Source organism: Pseudophryne corroboree, chromosome 9, assembly GCF_028390025.1.
Source record: "Pseudophryne corroboree isolate aPseCor3 chromosome 9, aPseCor3.hap2, whole genome shotgun sequence".
Lineage (NCBI taxonomy): Eukaryota > Metazoa > Chordata > Amphibia > Anura > Myobatrachidae > Pseudophryne > Pseudophryne corroboree.
In genome coordinates, this window is record NC_086452.1 from 167,890,865 (window position 1) to 167,908,512 (window position 17,648).

The following is a 17,648-nucleotide window of genomic DNA, read 5'->3' on the forward strand; positions in this document are numbered from 1 at the left end:
CAAAATCTGTAAAAGCCCATTCCACAAGTAAGGTGGGCTCATCTTGGGCGGCTGCCCGAGGGGTCTCGGCTTTACAACTTTGCCGAGCAGCTACTTGGTCAGGGGAAAACACGTTTGCTAAATTCTACAAATTTGATACCCTGGCTGAGGAGGACCTGGAGTTCTCTCATTCGGTGCTGCAGTCATCCGCACTCTCCCGCCCGTTTGGGAGCTTTGGTATAATCCCCATGGTCCTTACGGAGTTCCCAGCATCCACTAGGACGTCAGAGAAAATAAGAATTTACTTACCGATAATTCTATTTCTCGTAGTCCGTAGTGGATGCTGGGCGCCCATCCCAAGTGCGGATTGTCTGCAATATCTGTACATAGTTATTGTTAACTAAATCGGGTTATTGTTGTGAGCCATCTATCCAGAGGCTCCTCTGTTATCATGCTGTTAACTGGGTTCAGATCACAAGTTGTACGGTGTGATTGGTGTGGCTGCTATGAGTCTTACCCGGGATTCATAAATCCTTCCTTATTGTGTACGCTCAATAACAACAAGTGTGGACTACCTTGCGCACCCTCTTGATAACCGGGTAAAAAACGGGGTTAACAGATATAAAAATAAAAATAACCTCAATGTTCCACACTCCCCTTTATTTACTGGGATATTATAGTAGTAGTGGAGAGTGGAACATTGAGGTTATTTTTATTTTTATATCTGTTAACCCCGTTTTTTACCCGGTTATCAAGAGGGTGCGCAAGGTAGTCCACACTTGTTGTTATTGTCTTGAACGTTTCTGGTGAGTGGGATCACCTGGACCACTATTGCTGCACTTTTGAGTTGGGGCGCTGTTTTTTTCAAACTTGTATTTTATTGTGTACGCTCGTCCGGGCACAGTATCCTAACTGAGGCTTGGGGGAGGAGCCAGTGCACACCAGGTAGTCCTAAAGCTTTACTTTTGTGCCCAGTCTCCTGCGGAGCCGCTATTCCCCATGGTCCTTACGGAGTTCCCAGCATCCACTACGGACTACGAGAAATAGAATTATCGGTAAGTAAATTCTTATTTTTATAGGTTTTACTATAAAAATCTGTCACAAGCGACTACGTATTATGTTTAGTCTACATATATTCAGATGTAATAGGAATAATAAGCTGTAAAAACAATGGTGGTATTGAAATATTTAATCAAAGCCCAATAACATTTTGTTAGAAAGCATTAAAACCTGGTTGATCAAGGTTTCTAATACATGATTGAGGGTTTTTGGTTTTTTTAGGATTTTTTTTTTTTTTTATAATTGGTTTCACATTGACAGGCAGAAGTGCAAATATTTCTGCTTCGTATGTTTTGTTGCTTGCAGTAGTCTGTAGTCCACCTAGTGTTGGCCTGCAATTGAGAAGTGACTCCTGTAAAATATAATGTACTGAAAGACGTGTATAAGAGCAGTCTTTTATTTGCATGAACACATAACTATTCTGCTTCAAAGTCTTTAAACATCTTATCTATGGAATATGTGAAACTTTAAGGTATGTTGTATTTTTTTTTTTTTTTTTTTTATTAATAGAAATTAAGTGTAATGGTAAACTTTATAATTTGTGTTACTATTCCTAGTGGCCAATTCAATTGTTGGTCTTCCCAGCCACCACTAGATGGTGCCCAATAGAGCAATTCAATTATTGCTCTGTTCAGGCGCACATGCAGCCAGTGGGATGCATTTCAGCTCCCAGCCTCCTAAGCTGCGAGCTAAAATTGAACTCTGGTTTGAGTGCCCGAACCTGTTCTTTAGACAGGTTTAGCTGATCTCATGGCTAAACCTGTACTAGTGGGTGTTCATACCGGACATGCATGTCCAAGGGGTGCAACAATTGAATAGACCCGCTGGGTGCCCACAAAACAATAGAATTGGTCCCCTAGATTGCTTTCCATTGGGACAGATTCAATGGTTTGTCTCCCCGGTTGCCATTAGATGGTGCCCAACGGAGCAATTCAGTTGTTGCTTTCAGGTGTGCATGCAGGCGGGGAGAGGCATTTCAGCTCACAGCTTCCTGAGGTGCGAGCTGAAATGTGTGTAAACGCTATGGTTTGGGCGCTCAACTATAGATTGGTTTACCCGCTTTGCACAGAGGTACGGGGCATGCGCACCCAATAGGGGCAACAATTGAATAGCCCTGGTGGTGTCCAATGTTTGTGCACCCACAAAACAATTAAATCAGTCCATTGAATAATATTGAAGACCAACTGGTATTGCACAGTTCTACAAGCACTTTGTAACGTGTTTATTTTCTTTGCATTATAATACTGGGTTCCTTTTACATCTGCTCCATATCACTGTTGTGTTGTGTTGTGCTATTATACTAAAACGGTTAAAATACCTTCTGAAGGCATTGCACAAGATTACAATGGTCGCTGAATTTGTTTGACTTATGTAAACTATGTTCCTAAGATTCTGAACAATTTTCTATTTCTTTAGTGTGGAACCAAGAGTCACTTGTCCAAATCATCCTGAAGCCATATTGGTAGAAGATTATAGAGCAGGAGACATGATCTGCTCGGAGTGTGGGTTAGTTGTAGGTAAGAACTATAGTTTTGCACTTTCTGAAACCACCTATGACTCTTGTTGAAGCTCCCTGTATCTGAAAGTCTTTGGGCAGAATTCAGTTGTTTTTCCACTGGCAGTCATTGGATAACTTTGTAGCAAATCTAATATTGATACATTGGAGCATAGGAATAAGTCTCTTAAAAAGTAACATTGATTCTATACGTGCTTTCACATGATTCGATTTATGTGCCGTTTTCATATGCGATGTCACTATTGCCATTTTCTCTGACGTCCTAGTGGATGCTGGGACTCCGTCAGGACCATGGGGAATAGCGGCTCCGCAGGAGACAGGGCACAAAATTTAAAAGTTTGACCACTAGGTGGTGTGTACTGGCTCCTCCCCCTATGACCCTCCTCCAAGCCTCAGTTAGGTTTTTGTGCCCGTCCGAGCAGGGTGCAATCTAGGTGGCTCTCATAAAGAGCTGCTTAGAGTAAAAGTTTTGATAGGTTTCTTATTTTCAGTGAGTCCTGCTGGCAACAGGCTCACTGCAACGAGGGACCTAGGGGAGAAGGAGTGAACTCACCTGCGTGCAGGATGGATTTGCTTCTTAGACTACTGGACACTAGCTCCAGAGGGACGATCACAGGTACAGCCTGGATGGGTCACCGGAGCCGCGCCGCCGACCCCCTTGCAGATGCCGAAGTAAGAAGAGGTCCAGAAACCGGCGGCTGAAGGCTTTTCAGTCTTCATGAGGTAGCGCACAGCACTGCAGCTGTGCGCCATTGCGCTCAGGCACACTTCACACCAGCGGTCACTGAGGGTACAGGGCGCTGGGGGGGGCGCACTGGGCAGCAATGAGATTACCTTTCTGGCTAAAAAGAATACATCACATATAGTCCCTGAGGCTATATGGATGTATTTCACCCCTGCCAGGTCTCAGAAAAACCGGGAGAAGAGCCCGCCGGAATAGGGGGCGGGGCCTATCTCCTCAGCACACAGCGCCATTTTCCTACACAGCTCCGCTGCTAGGAAGGCTCCCAGGCTCTCCCCTGCACTGCACTACAGAAACAGGGTAAAAAACAGAGGGGGGGCATTTTTTGGCGATATTATATATATTTAAGCAGCTATATGGAAACAACACTTATATAAGGTTGTTCCTATATAATTATAGCGCTTTGGTGTGTGCTGGCAAACTCTCCCTCTGTTTCCCCAAAGGGCTAGTGGGGTCCTGTCTTCTATCAGAGCATTCCCTGTGTGTCTGCTGTGTGTCGGTACGTGTGTGTCGACATGTATGAGGACGATGTTGGTGTGGAGGCGGAGCAATTGCCGGTAATGGTGATGTCACCCCCTAGGGAGTCGACACCGGAATGGATGGCTTTGTTTATGGAATTACGTGATAATGTCAGCACGCTGCAAAAGTCTGACGACATGAGACGGCAGACAAACCAATTAGCACCTGTACAGGCGTCTCAAACACCGTCAGGGGCTGTAAAACGCCCTTTGCCTCAGTCGGTCGACACAGACCCAGACACGGACACCGAATCTAGTGTCGACGGTGAAGAAACGAACGTATTTTCCAGTAGGGCCACACGTTATATGATCACGGCAATGAAGGAGGCTTTGCATATCTCTGATACTGCAAGTACCACAAAAAGGGGTATTATGTGGGGTCTGAAAAAACTACCTGTAGTTTTTCCTGAATCAGAGGAATTGAATGACGTGTGTGATGAAGCGTGGGTTACCCCTGATAAAAAACTGCTAATTTCAAAGAAGTTATTGGCATTATACCCTTTCCCGCCAGAGGTTAGGGCGCGCTGGGAAACACCCCCTAGGGTGGACAAGGCGCTCACACGTTTATCCAAACAAGTGGCGTTACCGTCTCCTGATACGGCCGCCCTCAAGGATCCAGCTGATAGGAGGCTGGAAAATACTCTAAAAAGTATATACACACATACTGGTGTTATACTGCGACCAGCAATCGCCTCAGCCTGGATGTGCAGTGCTGGGGTGGCTTGGTCGGAGTCCCTGACTGAAAATATTGATACCCTGGATAGGGACAGTATTTTATTGACTATAGAGCAATTAAAGGATGCATTCCTTTATATGCGAGATGCACAGAGAGATATCTGCACTCTGGCATCAAGAGTAAGTGCGATGTCCATATCTGCCAGAAGAAGTCTATGGACACGACAGTGGTCAGGCGATGCGGATTCCAAACGGCATATGGAAGTATTACCGTATAAAGGGGAGGAATTATTTGGGGTCGGTCTATCGGATTTGGTAGCCACGGCAACAGCCGGGAAGTCCACCTTTTTACCTCAAGTCCCCTCCCAACAGAAAAAGACGCAGTCTTTTCAGCCGCAGTCCTTTCGTTCCTATAAGAACAAGCGAGCAAAAGGACATTCATATTTGCCCCGAGGCAAAGGAAAGGGTAAGAGACTGCACCAAGCAGCCCCTTCCCAGGAGCAGAAGTCCTCCCCGGCTTCTGCAAAGGCCTCAGCATGACGCTGGGACCTTACAAGCGGACTCAGGGGCGGTGGGGGGTCGCCTCAAGAATTTCAGCGCACAGTGGGCTCACTCGCAGGTGGACCCCTGGATCCTGCAGGTAGTATCTCAGGGTTACAGGTTGGAATTCGAGAAGTCTCCCCCTCGCCGGTTCCTAAAGTCTGCTTTGCCAACGTCTCCCTCCGACAGGGCGACGGTATTGGAAGCCATTCACAAGCTGTATTCTCAGCAGGTGATAGTCAAGGTACCCCTTCTACAACAGGGAAGGGGTATTACTCCACGCTATTTGTGGTACCGAAGCCGGACGGCTCGGTAAGACCTATTTTAAATCTGAAATCTCTGAACCTGTACATACAAAAATTCAAGTTCAAGATGGAGTCACTCAGAGCAGTGATAGCGAATCTGGAAGAAGGGGATTTTATGGTGTCCTTGGACATCAAGGATGCTTACCTTCATGTCCCAATTTGCCCTTCACACCAAGGGTTCCTCAGGTTCGTGGTACAAAACTGTCATTATCAGTTTCAGACGCTGCCGTTTGGATTGTCCACGGCACCCAGGGTCTTTACCAAGGTGATGGCCGAAATGATGATCCTTCTTCGAAGAGAAGGCGTATTAATTATCCCTTACTTGGACGGTCTCCTGATAAGGGCAAGATCCAGAGAACAGCTGGAGGTCGGAGTAGCACTAACTCAAGTAGTGCTCCAACAGCACGGGTGGATTCTGAATTTTCCAAAATCCCAACTGATCCCGATGACACGTCTGCTGTTCCTAGGGATGATTCTGGACACTGTTCAGAAAAAGGTATTTCTTCCAGAGGAGAAAGCCAGGGAGTTATCCGAACTAGTCAGGAACCTCCTAAAACCAGGGACAGTGTCTGTGCATCAATGCACAAGAGTCCTGGGAAAAATGGTGGCTTCTTACGAAGCGATTCCATTCGGCAGATTCCATGCACGAATTTTTCAGTGGGATCTGCTAGACAAATGGTCCGGATCGCATCTGCAGATGCATCAGCGGATAAAATTGTCGACAAGGACAAGGGTCTCTCTGCTATGGTGGTTGCAGAGTGCTCATCTGTTAGAGGGCCGCAGATTCGGCATACAGAACTGGGTCCTAGTGACCACGGATGCCAGCCTGAGAGGCTGGGGAGCGGTCACACAAGGAAGAAACTTCCAGGGCGTGTGGTCAAGCCTGGAAACGTCTCTTCACATAAATATACTGGAACTAAGAGCAATCTACAATGCTCTAAGCCTGGCAAAACCTCTGCTTCAGGGTCAGCCGGTGTTGATCCAGTCGGACAACATCACGGCAGTCGCCCACGTAAACAGACAGGGCGGCACAAGAAGCAGGAGGGCAATGGCAGAAGCTGCAAGGATTCTTCGCTGGGCGGAAAATCATGTGATAGCACTGTCGGCAGTGTTCATTCCGGGAGTGGATAACTGGGAAGCAGACTTCCTCAGCAGACACGATCTTCACCCGGGAGAGTGGGGACTTCATCCAGAAGTCTTCCACATGATTGTGGTCCATTGGGAAAGACCAATGGTGGACATGATGGCGTCCCGCCTCAACAAAAAACTGGACAGGTATTGCGCCAGGTCAAGAGATCCTCAGGCAATAGCTGTGGACGCTCTGGTAACACCATGGGTGTACCAGTCAGTGTATGTGTTCCCTCCTCTGCCTCTCATACCCAAGGTACTGAGAATTATACGGCAAAGGGGAGTAAGAACGATACTAGTGGCTCCGGACTGGCCAAGAAGGACTTGGTACCCGGAACTTCAGGAGATGCTCACGGAAGATCCGTGGCCTCTACCTCTAAGAAGGGATCTGCTTCAGCAGGGACCGTGTCTATTCCAAGACTTACCGCGGCTGCGTTTGACGGCATGGCGGTTGAACGCCGGATCCTAAAGGAAAAAGGCATTCCGGAAGAGGTCATCCCTACCCTGGTCAAAGCCAGGAAGGAGGTGACTGCACAACATTATCACCGCATTTGGAGAAAATATGTTGCATGGTGTGAGGCCAGGAAGGCCCCGACAGAGGAATTTCAACTGGGTCGATTCCTACATTTCCTGCAAACAGGATTATCTATGGGCCTCAAATTAGGGTCCATTAAGGTTCAAATTTCGGCCCTGTCGATTTTCTTCCAGAAAGAATTGGCTTCAGTTCCTGAAGTCCAGACTTTTGTAAAAGGAGTACTACATATACAGCCCCCGGTTGTGCCCTCAGTGGCACCGTGGGATCTCAATGTAGTTTTGGATTTTCTCAAATCCCATTGGTTTGAGCCACTCAAATCGGTAGATTTGAAATATCTTACATGGAAAGTAACCATGCTACTGGCTCTGGCTTCAGCCAGGAGAGTGTCAGAATTGGCAGCTTTGTCGTATAAAAGCCCATATCTGATTTTCCATTCGGACAGGGCAGAATTGAGGACGCGTCCTCATTTTCTGCCTAAGGTGGTATCAGCGTTTCACCTGAACCAGCCTATTGTGGTGCCTGCGGCTACTAGCGATTTGGAGGATTCCAAGTTGCTGGACGTTGTCAGAGCATTGAAAATATATATTTCAAGGACGGCTGGAGTCAGAAAATCTGACTCGCTGTTTATACTATATGCACCCAACAAGATGGGTGCTCCTGCTTCTAAGCAGACGATTGCTCGTTGGATTTGTAGCACAATTCAACTGGCACATTCTGTGGCAGGCCTGCCACAGCCTAAATCTGTCAATGCCCACTCCACAAGGAAGGTGGGCTCATCTTGGGCGGCTGCCCGAGGGGTCTCGGCATTACAACTCTGCCGAGCAGCTACGTGGTCAGGGGAGAACACGTTTGTAAAATTCTACAAATTTGATACCCTGGCTAAGGAGGACCTGGAGTTCTCTCATTCGGTGCTGCAGAGTCATCCGCACTCTCCCGCCCGTTTGGGAGCTTTGGTATAATCCCCATGGTCCTGACGGAGTCCCAGCATCCACTAGGACGTCAGAGAAAATAAGATTTTACTTACCGATAAATCTATTTCTCATAGTCCGTAGTGGATGCTGGGCGCCCATCCCAAGTGCGGATTGTCTGCAATACTTGTACATAGTTATTGTTACAAAAAAATCGGGTTGTTTATTGTTGTGAGCTATCTTTTCAGAGGCTCCTACGTTATCATACTGTTAACTGGGTTCAGATCACAAGTTGTACGGTGTGATTGGTGTGGCTGGTATGAGTCTTACCCGGGATTCAAAATCCTTCCTTATTGTGTACGCTCGTCCGGGCACAGTATCCTAACTGAGGCTTGGAGGAGGGTCATAGGGGGAGGAGCCAGTACACACCACCTAGTGGTCAAACTTTTAAATTTTGTGCCCTGTCTCCTGCGGAGCCGCTATTCCCCATGGTCCTGACGGAGTCCCAGCATCCACTACGGACTATGAGAAATAGATTTATCGGTAAGTAAAATCTTATTTTTTTTGTGCGTTTTCGGTTGAAAAAAAAGTTATTATATTTTTAAATAGAAATTTCATGTGGGAAATACTAAAAGTCCCCTGCTTACTATTAGAGAGCAACCCTAAATATTTTTGTATATATTAACATTTCATTACAAAGAAACAGCGCACTAATTACTTTTTTTTTTTTCCGTGTATATAAGTGTTTTGTGTTTTTTTTATTTTTGTATAAATATTTTCCCAAGAATATCTCCAAAATGAGTTGTGTTTTTTTTATATCAAACCAGGTCTGCCTTTTCAGTGTATTGCAAATAAATACATTTTTAATCTACAATCATAAACTGCATACAAACTTCCCAGTTTCTCACAAATTAACCCAGTTTTCCAACCCCTGCCAATACAGTCCAGGTTTTAATGATATCCAGTTCAGATGGTTAAATCAAATTGACCTGAGGTACTAATTAAGTCACCTGTAATCAAGCATGGATATCCTTAACACCTGGACTGTAATGGCAGCATTTGGGAAACTCTGGACTAACCCCATTAAGGAATCCCAAACCTTATTAGTGATGCCAGCTTCAAATAGAACAGTTGTAATGGTCAAGTAATGCAAACAGGTTGGGGTAAGTGTTTGCATCAGTGTGGCTTCCACTTACCTCCCAAAGAACCAGTCATGCACATCACTCATTTATAAATGGCTGTGGTAATCCTATCCATCTGTCTATAGCTAGAGCCAATGGTCTTCCTGGAAGAAGTTATCCCCTGCCTACATTGTGTATGCAGTGTCCTGTAGACATGATCAGTACCTAATACATCAACTGATGCTAGTCATTATGTGCACTGGTATATCGTATACATTCAACGCTACTGTGTCCTAAAAGTTAGTATCTTGATGCCAAATTCTTGTGTGAAAGGCAATATATTGGCTCCTTTGTCTTTCGCATGTAGTGTGATGGTATGTTGCCCAGCATAACAGATGCTGATCAACATAGTGGGAAATCCTATATGGTATCTACTCAAGAATTTACTATCTTAAGGATTGGGGTTATTGGATGGTTGAGCTGCATGGCCCTACCCCTTTTTACCTATTTAGCACATGTCATAGGGGTCCATCCATTGGTGAGGTACAAGTTTGGTCTGAGAGTTCTTCTTGACACTTATTACAGTGCTGGAGTAGTAGGGAAATTATGCATGGAGCTAAAATGATATACCTAATTCATGACTGAGTCTTATATGCATTTATATATAACTTGTGTTCTTGTCTGCTGCTAAATCGATCTAGCATCTATATTTTTGCAGTTAAAGGGAGCTGCTAAAAGCTGTGAAAGGGAAAGTTAGAAAACAAGGTAATGCTCAGGGATGTGTATGTTGTAATGAAATGCAGAGCAAAAATCTTTAACTTCTGGTACTTGCTGGGAAATGTACAGTAGACTTGGGTAATTCCCATCAACCATGTAGGAAGTATTAGTGTCATTTGGGATTAGGGTGAATTTGCAACAATATAATGCGGTCCCCCATGGATAGACTAGTTGGTAAGAGCAGATGGCACTATTAGTGTGTTCTAATTCTAGTAACTTCATATTGAGCGTTGTCGTAGAGCTGTCCATTTCTGAATGTATAATAAACCATTGCTTGCCATTTGTATCTTTAGGTGACCGAGTTATTGATGTTGGCTCTGAATGGCGAACTTTTAGTAATGACAAAGCTACCAAAGATCCATCTCGAGTCGGAGATACACAGAATCCTTTGTTAAGTGGTGGAGACCTGACAACAATGATTGGAAAGGTAACTTCTGAAACCTGTTAGCACTCGTGTAACATCTTGAGAAGTTGTACAGATATGTGTAAGATTTTGGTTCATCTAATCCCTTTGTACGTGAATTGAAGTCTGCTTTATGAAATGGGATCTGGAAAAATCTGATTGCAGTGCCTGCCAAAGACCTATGTAATCGATTTACAACTCTTAGAGGTATATTCAATTAGCGTCGGATCCATTCCGACAACTCCTATCCAAATCTTGTCTCAATTCGACTTTTTCAAGTCGAATTGAGATGAGGGACCCAGAGGAGGAGAGGAGGGGGGGCCGCGGGGAGACCAGCGGGGACAGCTGCCGGCAGACGGAGGAGATCAGCACTACAGTAGCGCTGCAGGAGGATGTCACACAGCCGCCCGGCCTCACGGCAGTGTCCACTCGGCGCCAGCAAGCGTGACCTCACTTGCTGGAGCCGGGTGGAAGCTGCCGTGAGCAGCGCTGCTGTGTGACATCCTTCTGCAGCGCTACTGTAGTGCTGATCTCCCCTATATGCCTGCAGCTGTCCCCCGTCTCCCTGTGGCTCCCCTCTCCTACTCTAATCCCTTATCTCAGTCCGACATTTTTTTTACGCCGGACTGAGATGGTCGAAAAGGGTGCCAAAACCTGTCGGTTTTGGCCCCGTTTTTGACACAAGCACATGGATCGGCAGCTATTCCGCTGATCCACGTGCTTTTCGACAAGTCGAATTCATCGACTTGTCAAAAAAATTTGGGATATATTGAATAAGGCTAATCACAATTCGACCTTACAAAGTCGAAAACTGCAGTCTTTTCGACAGACTGCAGCTTTTCGACTTTAATTGAATATACCCCTTAGAAGGCAATACAGCTCTTTGCTGGTGCTGACGGAAAGGTGTGGTGACACTCTTACCAGTGGCATAATGCAACATCGCTAATTTTTTCCGCACCCTACATGGTGTGCAGTAAAATAATCTACTGTAACATTGATCCTTAGTACGTATGTGAGAAATATTGGTAGCTATCTAAAGAAGATAAAAACCAAATAGCCAAAAATAAGAAAGGGGGAAGTTTAATTGGGCACAATATGCCCCGGCAATGCCCAGTTTCATGCATTGCCCAAATTTTCTGGGTATAATTTTCTTTCAATGGAGGGACAATTTCATCTGATAAGGAAAGAAAGTGGTGATTGATTTATAAATCTACATGCTAAAAAGTTATCTGTATGGAGATCGTCTTGACCTTTTTGAGTTCAAGCTCAGTGATACTGTACCTAATTATTTGATATATATTTAGAATGTTTGTTTTCTCTATCGTCCTAGTGGATGCTGGGGTTCCTGAAAGGACCATGGGGAATAGCGGCTCCGCAGGAGACAGGGCACAAAAAGTAAAGCTTTTCCAGATCAGGTGGTGTGCACTGGCTCCTCCCCCTATGACCCTCCTCCAGACTCCAGTTAGATTTTTGTGCCCGGCCGAGAAGGGTGCAATCTAGGTGGCTCTCCTAAAGAGCTGCTTAGAAAAAGTTTAGCTTAGGTTTTTTATTTTACAGTGAGTCCTGCTGGCAACAGGATCACTGCAACGAGGGACTGAGGGGAGAAGAAGTGAACTCACCTGCGTGCAGGATGGATTGGCTTCTTGGCTACTGGACATCAGCTCCAGAGGGACGATCACAGGTACAGCCTGGATGGTCACCGGAGCCGCGCCGCCGGCCCCCTTGCAGATGCTGAAGTCAGAAGAGGTCCAGAATCGGCGGCTGAAGACTCCTGCAGTCTTCTAAAGGTAGCGCACAGCACTGCAGCTGTGCGCCATTTTCCTCTCAGCACACTTCACACGCAGTCACTGAGGGTGCAGGGCGCTGGGGGGGGGGCGCCCTGGGAGGCAAATGTAACCTATATAAAGGCTAAAAATACCTCACATATAGCCCCCAGAGGCTATATGGAGATATTTAACCCCTGCCTGGATTCACTAAATAGCGGGAGACGAGCCCGCCGGAAAAGGGGCGGGGCCTATCTCCTCAGCACACGGCGCCATTTCCTCTCACAGCTCCGCTGGTCAGGACGGCTCCCAGGTCTCTCCCCTGCACTGCACTACAGAAACAGGGTAAAACAGAGAGGGGGGGGCAAATTTATGGCGATATTTTGATATATATAAAGCAGCTATAAGGGAGCACTTATTATAAGGCTATCCCTGTTATATATAGCGCTTTTGGTGTGTGCTGGCAAACTCTCCCTCTGTCTCCCCAAAGGGCTAGTGGGTCCTGTCTTCGTTAGGAGCATTCCCTGTGTGTCTGCTGTGTGTCGGTACGTGTATGTCGACATGTATGAGGACGATATTGGTGTGGAGGCGGAGCAATTGCCAAATATGAGGATGTCACCCCCTAGGGAGTCGACACCAGAATGGATGCCTTTATTTATGGAACTACGGGATAGTGTCAACACGCTAAAGCAGTAGTTTGACGACATGAGACGGCCGGACAATCAATTAGTGCCTGTCCAGGCGACTCAAACACCGTCAGGGGCTGTGAAACGCCCTTTGCCTCAGTCGGTCGACACAGACCCAGACACAGGCACTGACTCCAGTGGTGACGGTGACGAATCAACCGTATTTTCCAGTAGGGCCACACGTTATATGATTTTGGCAATGAAGGAGGCGTTACATTTAGCTGATACTACAGGTACCACTAAACAGGGTATTATGTGGGGTGTGAAAAAACTACCTATAGTTTTTCCTGAATCAGAAGAATTAAATGACGTGTGTAATGAAGCGTGGGTTGCCCCTGATAAAAAGCTGATAATTTCAAAGAAATTATTGGCATTATACCCTTTCCCGCCAGAGGTTAGGGAGCGCTGGGAAACACCTCCTAGGGTGGACAAGGCGCTAACACGCTTATCTAAACAAGTGGCGTTACCCTCTCCTGAGACGGCCGCACTTAAAGATCCATCAGATAGGAGGATGGAAAATATCCAAAAAAGTATATACACACATGCAGGTGTTATACTACGACCAGCTATAGCGACTGCCTGGATGTGCAGTGCTGAGGTAGTTTGGTCAGAGTCCCTGATTGAAAATATTGATACCCTGGACAGGGACAATATTTTACTGTCGTTAGAACAAATAAAGGATGCATTTCTTTATATGCGTGATGCACAGAGGGATATCTGCACACTGGCATCACGGGTAAGTGCTATGTCCATTTCGGCCAGAAGAGCTTTATGGACGCGACAGTGGACAGGCGATGCGGATTCAAAACGACATATGGAAGTTTTGCCGTATAAAGGGGAGGAGTTATTTGGAGTCGGTCTATCAGATTTGGTGGCCACGGCTACAGCCGGGAAATCCACCTTTCTACCTCAAGTCACTCCCCAACAGAAAAAGGCACTGACTTTTCAACCGCAGCCCTTTCGTTCCTTTAAAAATAAGAGAGCAAAGGGCTATTCATATCTGCCACGAGGCAGAGGTCGAGGGAAGAGACAGCAACAGGCAGCTCCTTCCCAGGAACAGAAGCCTTCCCCGGCTTCTACAAAAGCCTCAGCATGACGCTGGGGCTTCTCAAGCGGACTCGGGGACGGTGGGTGGTCGTCTCAAAAATTACAGCGCGCAGTGGGCTCACTCGCAGGTAGATCCCTGGATCCTGCAGATAATATCTCAGGGGTACAGGTTGGAATTAGAGACAGATCCACCTCGCCGTTTCCTGAAGTCTGCTTTACCAACGTCCCCCTCCGAAAGGGAGACGGTTTTGGAAGCCATTCACAAGCTGTACTCTCAGCAGGTGATAGTCAAGGTACCTCTTCTACAACAAGGGAAGGGGTATTATTCCACTCTTTTTGTGGTACCGAAGCCGGATGGCTCGGTAAGGCCTATTCTAAATCTGAAGTCCTTGAACCTGTACATAAAGAAGTTCAAGTTCAAGATGGAGTCACTCAGAGCAGTGATAGCGAACCTGGAAGAGGGGGACTTTATGGTATCCTTGGACATCAAGGATGCGTATCTCCACGTTCCAATTTACCCCTCACACCAGGGGTACCTCAGGTTCGTTGTACAAAACTGTCACTATCAGTTTCAGACGCTGCCGTTCGGATTGTCCACGGCACCTCGGGTCTTTACAAAGGTAATGGCCGAGATGATGATTCTTCTTCGAAGAAAAGGCATATTAATTATCCCATACTTGGACGATCTCCTAATAAGGGCAAGGTCCAGAGAACAGCTAGAGATGGGATTAGCACTGTCGCAAGAAGTGCTAAAACAGCACGGGTGGATTCTGAATATTCCAAAATCCCAGTTAATGCCGACAACTCGTCTGCTGTTCCTAGGGATGATTCTGGACACGGTTCAGAAAAAGGTTTTTCTCCCGGAGGAAAAAGCCAAGGAGTTATCCGAGCTTGTCAGGAACCTCCTAAAACCAGGAAAGGTGTCTGTACATCAATGCACAAGAGTCCTGGGAAAAATGGTGGCTTCTTACGAAGCAATTCCATTCGGCAGATTCCACGCAAGAATTTTCCAAAGGGATCTGTTGGACAAATGGTCAGGGTCGCATCTTCAGATGCACCTGCGGATAACCCTGTCTCCAAGGACAAGGGTGTCTCTTCTGTGGTGGTTGCAGAGTGCTCATCTATTGGAGGGCCGCAGATTCGGCATACAGGATTGGATCCTGGTGACCACGGACGCCAGCCTGAGAGGCTGGGGAGCAGTCACACAAGGAAGAAACTTCCAGGGAGTATGGACGAGCCTGGAAACGTCTCTTCACATAAACATTCTGGAACTAAGAGCAATATACAATGCTCTAAGCCAGGCAGAACCTCTGCTTCAGGGAAAACCGGTGTTGATCCAGTCGGACAACATCACGGCAGTCGCCCATGTGAACAGACAGGGCGGCACAAGAAGCAGGAGTGCAATGGCAGAAGCTGCAAGGATTCTTCGCTGGGCAGAGAATCATGTGATAGCACTGTCAGCAGTGTTCATCCCGGGAGTGGACAACTGGGAAGCAGACTTCCTCAGCAGACACGATCTTCACCCGGGAGAGTGGGGACTTCATCCAGAAGTCTTCCACTTGCTGGTAACCCGTTGGGAAAGACCAATGGTGGACATGATGGCGTCTCGCCTCAACAAAAAACTGGACAGGTATTGCGCCAGGTCAAGAGATCCGCAGGCAATAGCTGTGGACGCGCTGGTAACGCCTTGGGTGTACCAGTCGGTGTATGTGTTTCCTCCTCTGCCTCTCATACCAAAAGTATTGAGAATTATACGGCAAAGAGGCGTAAGGACGATACTAGTGGTTCCGGATTGGCCAAGAAGGACTTGGTACCCGGAACTTCAAGAGATGATCACGGAAGATCCGTGGCCTCTACCTCTAAGGAGGGACTTGCTTCAGCAGGGTCCCTGTCTGTTTCAAGACTTACCGCGGCTGCGTTTGACGGCATGGCGGTTGAACGCCGGATCCTAAAGGAAAAAGGCATGCCGGAAGAAGTCATTCCTACTTTGATTAAAGCAAGGAAGGAAGTAACCGTGCAACATTATCACCGAATTTGGCGAAAATATGTTGCGTGGTGCGAAGATCGGAGTGCTCCGACGGAGGAATTTCAACTGGGTCGATTCCTACATTTCCTGCAATCAGGATTGTCTATGGGTCTCAAATTGGGATCTATTAAGGTTCAAATTTCGGCCCTGTCGATTTTCTTTCAAAAAGAATTGGCTTCAGTCCCTGAAGTCCAGACCTTTGTTAAGGGAGTGCTACATATACAGCCTCCTGTGGTGCCTCCAGTGGCACCGTGGGATCTCAATGTGGTTTTGGACTTTCTAAAATCTCATTGGTTTGAACCACTAAAGAAGGTGGATTTGAAATATCTCACATGGAAAGTGACCATGCTTCTAGCCCTGGCTTCGGCCAGGAGAGTGTCAGAACTGGCAGCTTTATCTTACAAAAGCCCATATCTGATTTTCCATTCGGACAGGGCAGAACTGCGGACTCGTCCGCATTTTCTCCCTAAGGTGGTGTCAGCATTTCATCTGAACCAGCCTATTGTAGTGCCTGCGGCTACAAGTGACTTGGAGGACTCCAAGTTACTGGACGTTGTCAGAGCATTAAAAATATATATTGCAAGGACAGCTGGAGTCAGAAAATCTGACTCGTTGTTTATATTGTATGCACCCAACAAGATGGGTGCTCCTGCGTCTAAGCAGACGATTGCTCGTTGGATCTGTAGCACAATCCAACTTGCACATTCTGTGGCAGGCCTGCCACAGCTTAAATCTGTAAAGGCCCACTCCACAAGGAAGGTGGGCTCATCTTGGGCGGCTGCCCGAGGGGTCTCGGCATTACAACTTTGCCGAGCAGCTACGTGGTCAGGGGAGAACACGTTTGTAAAATTTTACAAATTTGATACTCTGGCTAAGGAGGACCTGGAGTTCTCTCATTCGGTGCTGCAGAGTCATCCGCACTCTCCCGCCCGTTTGGGAGCTTTGGTATAATCCCCATGGTCCTTTCAGGAACCCCAGCATCCACTAGGACGATAGAGAAAATAAGATTTTACTTACCGATAAATCTATTTCTCGGAGTACGTAGTGGATGCTGGGCGCCCATCCCAAGTGCGGATTATCTGCAATAATTGTACATAGTTATTGTTAACTAATTCGGGTTATTGTTGAAGGAAGCCATCTTTCAGAGGCTCCGCTGTTATCATACTGTTAACTGGGTTTAGATCACAAGTTGTACGGTGTGATTGGTGTGGCTGGTATGAGTCTTACCCGGGATTCAAAATCCTTCCTTATTGTGTACGCTCGTCCGGGCACAGTACCTAACTGGAGTCTGGAGGAGGGTCATAGGGGGAGGAGCCAGTGCACACCACCTGATCTGGAAAAGCTTTACTTTTTGTGCCCTGTCTCCTGCGGAGCCGCTATTCCCCATGGTCCTTTCAGGAACCCCAGCATCCACTACGGACTCCGAGAAATAGATTTATCGGTAAGTAAAATCTTATTTTTTTTACAGTTATCTCGGACATCAGAATTATTTCTCATTTCATCTAAATTATGAATACAATCAAACTACTGCTATCAGAATGTTGGTGCATTCTAGGTAGCTATAGTTCTAGAGGCTTCACGATAGAGTAAAGCAGTAAAATTTACAATTCTGATTAGGGACTGGACCCTACCCTTAACCCTGTGCTGCAGACAAATGGGACTCTGTCCACATATGATAGAATAATCATGGAGTCTAGCTGGTATATTCAATAAGTCAGATCCATTCCGACATGCATTTTTCGGAATGGATCCGACAAGGGCTATTCAATGAACGGTCAAATCTGACAGGATTTGTCCGTTCCTGACCATCTCAATCCGACTTTTAAAAAAGTTGGATTGAGATGAGGGAGCTGAGAGGAGGAGACGGGGAGAGCAGCTGCTTCAGCAGCGTAGCAGGAGGATGGGGCACCGCAGCCATAC

At 46.6% G+C, this 17,648-nt stretch overlaps 1 protein-coding gene across 3 annotated transcripts in view; it reads left to right on the top strand.

Annotated features, from left to right (window-relative positions):
• GTF2B (general transcription factor IIB) overlaps window positions 1-17,648 on the top strand; it is a 108,887-nt gene that overhangs the window by 71,253 nt on the left and 19,986 nt on the right. For all 3 annotated transcript variants that reach the window (XM_063939950.1, XM_063939949.1, XM_063939951.1), the window contains 2 exons: window positions 2,455-2,555; window positions 10,097-10,230. In XM_063939950.1, coding sequence (XP_063796020.1) covers window positions 2,455-2,555; window positions 10,097-10,230 — 235 coding nt within the window. The remainder of the gene's footprint in view (window positions 1-2,454; window positions 2,556-10,096; window positions 10,231-17,648) is intronic.